At 37.9% G+C, this 8,700-nt stretch overlaps 1 protein-coding gene across 2 annotated transcripts in view; it reads right to left on the reverse strand.

Annotated features, from left to right (window-relative positions):
- The window catches only part of PPP2R2A (protein phosphatase 2 regulatory subunit B, alpha), a 99,185-nt gene that overhangs the window by 55,389 nt on the left and 35,096 nt on the right, over positions 1-8,700 (reverse strand). The window contains exons 1-2 of one of the 2 annotated variants that reach the window (XM_015565416.1): positions 5,708-5,797; positions 4,125-4,193 (exon numbers count right to left, since the gene is read on the reverse strand). In XM_015565416.1, the coding sequence (XP_015420902.1) occupies positions 4,125-4,167 (43 nt within the window). In that variant the 5' untranslated portion in view covers positions 4,168-4,193; positions 5,708-5,797. Of the gene's footprint in view, positions 1-4,124; positions 4,194-5,707; positions 5,847-8,700 lie in introns of those variants that run through there. The other variant, XM_006765925.2, reaches the window with a different exon arrangement.

Genomic DNA, 8,700 nt, shown 5'->3' on the forward strand with positions numbered 1-8,700 from the left:
CTTTTTCTTCTACGATTTAATTACCTTCTATGGCTGTCACTGGAACTGAGAGCCAGCTTTAGCTCTGAGGCTCAACTCCAGCTGAGACCACTGCTGCTAAAAGCAGGTATTTGGGTTTGTTTGGCTTCTATAACTGAAACACTGTTGCAGCTCCAGCTCTGAGGCCGGCTGGCTGAAAGCAGGTTTCTGGGGTTTGTTTAGCTTCTATAATTCCAACATTGCTGCTTAGACTGGAGCTCAGAGCCCGTCTGTGGCAGGTGGGGAACCTTGGCTTCCTCCATCACTGTAGCAAGCAAGCCTCCTATTCGCTTCAACTGCTTGGCTGCTGGCCGCCATCTTGGTTGGCAGTTAATTTGCATATCACCCTGATTAGCCAATGGGAAGTGTGTCAGAGGTACGGTTAATTACCATGTTTGTCTATTATTAGATAGGATACACATATCCTTCCAAACGTTTTCCATGTGTATTTCACATGGTCAGTACAAAAATAACACATTTGTATTGAGAAAAAATGTTGTCTACCTTATATCAATGAGTTTAAAACAAAAGTTACAAAGTGTGTTTGATTATATTTGTAAACACTGAAGCATCATGAAATTAGAATTTAGACAGGGAGACCAAGTAACATAAGCTTAATATCATTAGTATGATAATAACATAAAAACTGGCAATAAATGAATTTCTACAAGGTAAAGAAAGTAAGAAGATACCACTACACACCATTCAAATGACTAAGTTTTTTAAAAAACGACAGTCCCTAGTACTGATGATATTGAACTACGGGAACTCCTCACATAAGCTGGTATGACTGTAGCAAGGCACACCCACTTTAGGGAGAAAAAAAACGTTTGGCAGTTTCTTATATAGTTAAAACAAACACCATGTGATCCCAAAATCTCATTACTAGATATTTACCCAAGTCAAATGAAAACTTATGTCCACACAAAAATCTGAACACAAATGTTCATAGCAGCTTTATTTATAACTGCCAAAAACTAGACACAACACAAGCAATCCTCAACTGAGGACTAAACAAAAAGTGGTATAACCATATAATGAAACATCACTCAGCGATAAAAAGAACTACTGATACAAGCAATAATATGGATAAAACTCAAAATGCATTATAATAAGTAAAAGGAGCCAAATTCAAAAGGGTACATACTATATGATTCCATTTATCTAACATTCTGGAAAAGGGACACATCAGTGGTTGCTAGGGGCTAAAGGTGGGACAGAGGTGGAATTCAAAGAAAGGAACAGGGAACTTTTTAGAGTGATGGTTTTATCTTGAATGTGGTAGTCACTATATGACTGCTTTTGTTTTGTTTTTTTAAATCAAAGCTTGAAGAACTATGCTAAAAAGGACAAAGTTCAATGTATGTAAATTATACTACAAGAAAACTACAAAATCCAGACACTGGAATCTCATCCCAGACATTTTAAATCCTAATTTGATTTTTACTTACTGGTTATACAATGCCTTCCCCTAAGGCAGCGGTTCTCAACCTGTGGGTCGTGACCCCTTTGGTGGTAGAACGACCCTTTCACAGGGGTTGCCTAAGACCATCCTACATATCAGATTATTTACATTACGATTCATAACAGTAGCAACATTACAGTTATGAAATAGCAACGAAAATAATTTTATGGTTGGATCACAACACGAGGAACTGTATTTAAAAAGCCAGAAGGTTGAGAACCACTGCCCTAAGGAATACCATAAGATTTTGGGCAATCCTGGCATTCAATCTCCCCCAACATTATTTTCTAGTACTATAGCATTCACCAAATTCTCTAGGAAGGTTAAATGTTTTACACCTACCATATAAATGCTTACGCTCACTCTCATGCCTCGTTTAGTTAGGTGTATTGTCTACCTTGCCTATAATAGCGCCTTTCCTCTTCTCCCTTGGTTGGCTCTTTATTAACCATCAGCAAGTACAACAAGGTAACTGGAGATGTAGTCTCAACTCTATTTAAGTATTAATTTGACCAAGAGTACTAGTTAAGTCAATTAATTTTATGAACTTCAAATATCTCATTTGCAAAGAAACATAAATTAAGGCAATCTCTCTCTTCAGAGAATTTCTCTTTCATAGAGCATATACAACATATGTTCAGGTATTTAAATAAACTCCAAACTACAGGGGGAGGAAAAAAACCACAGTAACAACTGGGGGAAAACAACATGCTTTTATTAGAAAACTTCCAACATGGAACACCGAGGACCAGAAATGACAATTTATTGCTAATGTTGTGTAACTCTACCCATGACCATGAATCTCCGCTAGAGATCACACCCTGACAAAAATGAGTCTCAGATTTACTTCTTTTAAACCTGGAATTCATAAAAATAGTGATTTAATGCAAGATACTTTCAGTAAGTTACAAGCCAATCAATTATGAGATCAGAATAGAACTAAGACAATGAAGCATGGTACTTTCTGCTCAGCTTGTCACACCACTGTTACAGCCCTAAACCATGGTACTGGAGATTTTCATGTTTACGAGATGGGATCTTGCCTATCCTTTATATATAAAAGTCAGAAATTACTTAATTGCAAGTGATAATGTATATACATCTAAGAAAAACTCCCCATTTTTCAAACATCACTGAACAAAACATATATAAAAGAGCTGAGAAGAATCTGTTTTCTGTAAATTTATTTTACCATTTTAGACTTTCAGAGTTCCAAAGATATTACAGAAAGTGTCGTATACTTCCCTAGTTTCTTCTATTGTTTACATCTTACATTTCTATGGTACATTTATCATGATCAAGGAACAAACAATAGAATATTATTATTAACTAAACTCCACACTTTATTCAGATTCCACTAGTTTTCCCCCTAGTGTCCTTGTTCAGTTTCAGGGTCCATCCAGGAATCCCACAGTCCATGTAGTCATCATGTCTCTTTAGCTTCCTCTAGTCCAACGGTTCTCAACCTGTGGGTCACGGCCCCTTTGGGGGCCGAACGACCCTTTTACAGGGGTCGCCTAAGACCATCAGAAAACACATGTATAATTACATAATGTTTTTTGTGATTAATCACTATGCTTTAATTATGTTCCATTTGTAACAATGAAAATACATCCTGCATATCAGATATTTACATTACAATTCATAACAGTAGCAAAATTACAGTTATGAAGTAGCAACGAAAATAATTTTATGGGTTGGGAGTCACCACAACATGAGGAACTATATTAAAGGGTTGAGAACCACTGCTCTAGTCTGTGAGAGTTCCTCAGACTTTTCTTGTTTTTGATGATCTTGACAGTTCTGAAGAGTGCTTGGTCAGGTACGTACTTTGTGATATGTCTCTCAATTTGTTATTGTCAGGTGTTTTTCTCATGACCACACTATAATTATGACTTAGTGGTAGGAAGATCAAGGTGAAATGTCATTCTAATCACATCATATCAAGGCTACAATCTATCAATATGACTTATTGACAATCTGGCCAAGGTACAGTTTGCCAGGATGTGGAAAAACTGTAACGTTACCTGCTCCCACAGAAGGTATCCTGGAAGGAAGTCACTAAGTTCAGCCCACATTCAAGGGATGGGGGCAGGGAGAGTATTAAGCCCCCCCTATCTCCCCACCCCCCGCCCCGAGTATCTACATAAATTTGGAGTTCTTCTGTATGGGAAATTTATCTCCCCCTTCCCGATTTATTTGTCCAATCATTTATCAGTATAAACTCATGGATATTTATTTCAAACACAAATGTAACTTAATGTGTTGCTCAAATTGTTCCAGATTTGGCTATTGAGAGCTTTTTCAGATTGATTCTTGGGTTCCTTTGACATGCTCCCATCCTTCAGTTTCTTAAAACTTCTGGAACTTTTTAAAAACATGTAACTTTCATATATGCTCAATGTTACCACATATTAAATTATTTCTTTCATTTTATAGTTATATACTAAGTTTTTAAGAATTGAACTTAGTGAGTTCTGAAGAGAAGCAATCTGACTGCGACTAAGATTTCTGTCCTGGAATAATTTCTCACTTGGTAAACTAGGGTATTTAAAAGTTAAGAAACTTTATGTGTTAGCTTTCGTAGAAGTTTTTCCATATCCCTGCAAGTTGGATTTCCTATGAATCTTCTGGTACTCACTGTGCTTTTCTTTCAGATGTTGGGGAGGTGAGGGTAAGAACATTGCAGGTATACTGATCACCTTTATCTCTGTTAAAGGCAAGGACTACTGTCAAAACATTCTGGCACACTATAGCACAGAAATTCTCATTTTAATCTAGTTTGTTTCAGATTCAGGGCTCCCATTAAGAAGCATGCTATTTTGTTTGGACATGATCAATTTTCATGATCTTTTCTCCTTTATTAGTTCAATATATAGTCTATATGGCAAACTTCAGGATTGGCTCAACATAACTAATTAGAATATGATCAAGCCAAATTTCTTCTCCAAGGTAACTAATTAGTCCCCAATATAAGAAAATACTTCCCTGAAAAAAGCATCTATAAAATGTTAGTTTCTTGTGAAAGGAATAGGGTAGACTTAAGTATAGTTATTTCCCTATAGATCAACTATAATGCTCTTTTATCACTGTTGACCTCTAGAGGGAGCTCAAAGTTCTTGTTACTTTTCCCAAAGATCAGGACTCCTCCTACCTTATTAAGGCACTGTGATGAGTAAGTTAAATGTGTGCCATCACTTTAGGAATTTATTGCTCCTCAGCAGTGAAGAAGGCCCCAACCATTTCTTCTCTCCCTTCCAGACTCCTGTGACTCTTCAAACATTCATTCTCTTTCCCACTTGGCATAGATTAGATATCTTGAAAAGAGGATAGCTGTAGGCATTTGGAGGCAAATGCTCCCTCTTGCTGACTCCTGGTACTTTCAGGGTAGCAGGCCAATGAATCTCTGCCTTCCCCATATCAGGGCGCACATAGGAAAGGTAGATATTTATATGGCTCACTAGTATAATGCTAAGATGAGGCTGGTTCATGTTTGCCTAGAAACTCTAGTCAAGTTAAACTCCCATTCAGGCACCCACCACCAAGGACAGAGGGATCATTACTGTACACACCTGTAGCATATTTTTGGGACCACATCTGTAGGGAAGTTGTACAGGAAATGAAGACAAATCAGACTGCCAAACCTCCACTTCACCTGTCTATATATGACTCTAAGGAAGTAACTCAGTCCCTTAAAGGCTCAGTTTCCTCATCTTTAAATACCTGATGGAGTTGCTAAACAAATAAATACAAAGACATGAACCTTATATGAGGCACATGGTTAGATGCACTGATAAGCAGATGACACTGGCTACGGTTTGGGCCTTGTTGCAAAGTAGAAACAAGCATTTAACTTCACTTGTTTCTAGGCTATTCAAGTCAATTTAGCCTAGATAACAAGTTCTCCACATGCTCCAACTTAGATCACTGCAACCTGAAGCTAAAGCCCAAACTAATAACAGAGTGTTACAGATGCCTTTTTTTGTTTCCTGCATAGACACCAAAAAGGCCTCGGGTTGAAGCCAGATTGGTCAGGAGAGGATTCTGCACCCCTATGTCTATTAGTAAAATATCACCTTGATTATACCATAATTTCCCACAATGAAGTAAGTGCTAATGGCCCCTTATAACCTTTTCTAAACCTCTGACTCAGAACGGGAACATGTTATGTGATAAGCTCAGCAAAGACCACTCACTGGCTATAGATGCTCATACAGAACCTACATTGTAATGTTGCCATGAGAGTCAGGGTCCATAGGGTAATTTCCAGAGATGTGTTCTGGAACCAGTCTCCCTTCTTTTTAACTTGTTCCCGGATAATCTGATACCATGTATGGATAAAATGGAATGGAACCATACCCTCCTGCAACAAAGAACAGAAAGATAAATAGTTGCTAATACATTTAGTCTAAAGGTTGTGATCTTAACAACCAACCCTTGGTGTATTAATCTTCTATAATAATAAAAGCATAATATGCTAATTAGACACGACAGCCAAACAACCTTCTGGCTGTCATTCCGGATGAAGCTGTGGTGGCAGGGGCTAAGGCAGACGCAGTTAGGAGCCATCAGGCAGGCAGGTGAGTGGTTAGGGGCGATCAGGCAGGCAGGCAGTTAGGAGGCAGCAATCCTGGATTGTGAAAGGGATGTCCGACTGCGGTTTAGGCCTGATCCCCCAGGGATTCCTGCGAGATTGGGCTTCCCTGCAGGATTGGACCTAAACTGGCAGTTCAACATCCCCTGAGGGGTCCCAGATTACAAGAGGGTGGAGGCCGGGCTGAGGGACCCCCCCATCCCTTGCACTAATTTTGTGCAGTGGGCCTCTAGTGTTATATATAATGTTAAAAAGAGGAGCTTTAAATGAATCATTCTAAAACTAAAGTTCACCATCTTCGTTATGAGCAATTTTTAATTGGCTCATAATTTCACAAAGCAAATCACCACATTAAATTGCCTTATATTGCAATTTCTCATGGAGATTATACAAAGAAATAGTACTGCACAAGCTCCTGCACATCTATGCATGCGTAATTAAGCAAAGTTTGTAAGAAGAATGGCTATCTGGTTAACAATATCTGCCTAAAATCATTATAAACTAGGATTGTTTGGGCCATGCTCAAGAACCAGAAAGCACTTCACTGTCTGTCTGTCTTGACAGATTCACACCCAATTCAAGTTTGTTTTCTGATAGGATTCCTCCAGCTCACCTATTAACTGGGTAAAAGGGTGCAGAATATTAAGAGAAAGAGGCTAGAGTTCTTTAAAGTATGTTACAGAAATTTCATCAACTTGATCCCAATAGTAAAATGGAATCCATTAGGGAGTTTTAAATATGAGCAATGCAATTAGATATGCTCTTAGATTACTCAGCATCAAGTGAAGAGGATTGGGAACTGGAAGATGGGTAAGCAGGGGTAAGTATGGAGACCAATATGAGCTACTCTAGAAATCCTGGCACACAATGACAGTGATCTAATCCAATAAAGTACAGTAACAATATTATCATCATTAGCCAACATTTAAAATGCATTTACAGTATGGAAGATATGTAATCCTCTCAAGAAACCTATAAAGTTGGTTATATTATATATCCATTTAACAGAGGAAGAAACAAAAACATAAAGGCAAAAGAGAACAAAGTGTACAGATTTGAAAATACACCTATGAAGTATATAAAGTAAGGCGATAATTGATATGGTGTGGAGCTCTAAAGATGAAAGTAATAATAACATCCAGGTCCTCATACTGGTACTTGATACCACTGGTAAATAAATATTTACCTTACATTACATATTATTTAACATCATCTAAATGGCAGGTATAATTTCAGGTTACAAAAAAAAAAAATATCCAGCCCTACCCGGTTTGGCTCAGTGGATAGAGAGTTGGCCTGTAGACTCAAGAGTCCTGGGTTCGATTCCGGTCAAGGGCACATGCCTGGAATTATGGACTCAATCCCCAGTAGGGGGTGTGCAGGAGGCAGCCAATCAATGATTCTCTCACATCACTGATGTTTCTATCTCTCCCTCTCCCTTCCTCTCTGATATCAATAAAAATATATTTTAAAAAGCCAACAACATCCATTGGCTAACTACAAAAGATTGTATCATGACTGCTTTCACCAAAACTCTTAACCATAGAGATGCATGATATAGGTATTACAGAAAAATAAATTTAAAGAGAATTCCTTTTGTTCATCTTTTTCATTTTTTTATCCTTTTCCTCTTGGTTCTTGTAGCCTAGTTTGCTCAAGATGATAATTTTCTTATCTTGTTTTCAATGGTATTTACACTGCAATTCATGTTTCCATTTTAAACTATTGTAATCATGTTTTTTCAAATGATTTGAAATTATTTTCATATGATTCCATTTTCAAAGATGCAATTTCATGAATCTCACTAAAAAAGAGAATTAAACATTTAAGGGTTTTTTTTTCTCCACTTACTTGAACAGTTTATTTCTCTAATTCTAAAAACTGGTCTAATTTTTTATAAATCTTGTACATTTTTGTTGTTTTGTTCATTCAAGAGAGTCATTCCTTCAACAAATCCATTTATTACATTCCTGACACTCTAGATCAGTGATGGCGAACCTATGACACGCGAACTCATTTTTTTGGTTGATTTTTCTGTTAAATGGCATTTAAATATATAAAATAAATATCAAAAATATGTCTTTGTTTTACTATGGTTGAAAATATCAAAAAATTTCTATATGTGATATGGCACCAGAGTTAAGTTAGGGTTTTTCAAAATGCTAACACGCCAAACTCAAAAGGTTCGCCATCACTGCTCTAGATCATGCTAGTATTTCTGGTTTTAGGGATACAAGACTAAATAAAATAGAAAAAAAAGTCCCTGCCCTCATGGATCTTATATTCTAGTGATGGGGCATTTTATAACAATGAATCATAAATATAAAATGTATTAGGTAGTGCTAAGTACTATCCTACATAATAAAAGCGTAATACTAGTAAGCAAATTGACCGAAAGGCAGAAAGACTGGTCGGCAGGGGGCAGGGCCAGTGAGCAGGCAGTGCTAGACCAGCCAAGGCATGTGCCAGCAGGCAGAGGGAGGGACTGATGATGGGGGGTGGGGTGCAGGGCTGGCTGCTCGCCAGCCACCATCCTCTGATGGAACCACCTGGTCGCTTTCTGCAGAGGGACGCCAGGCTGCGGCTTAAGGCGTCAGTTGGACATCCCCTGAGGGCTCCTGGA

This window comes from Myotis davidii, unplaced genomic scaffold, assembly GCF_000327345.1.
Source record: "Myotis davidii unplaced genomic scaffold, ASM32734v1 scaffold1081, whole genome shotgun sequence".
In the NCBI taxonomy this organism is placed as follows: domain Eukaryota; kingdom Metazoa; phylum Chordata; class Mammalia; order Chiroptera; family Vespertilionidae; genus Myotis; species Myotis davidii.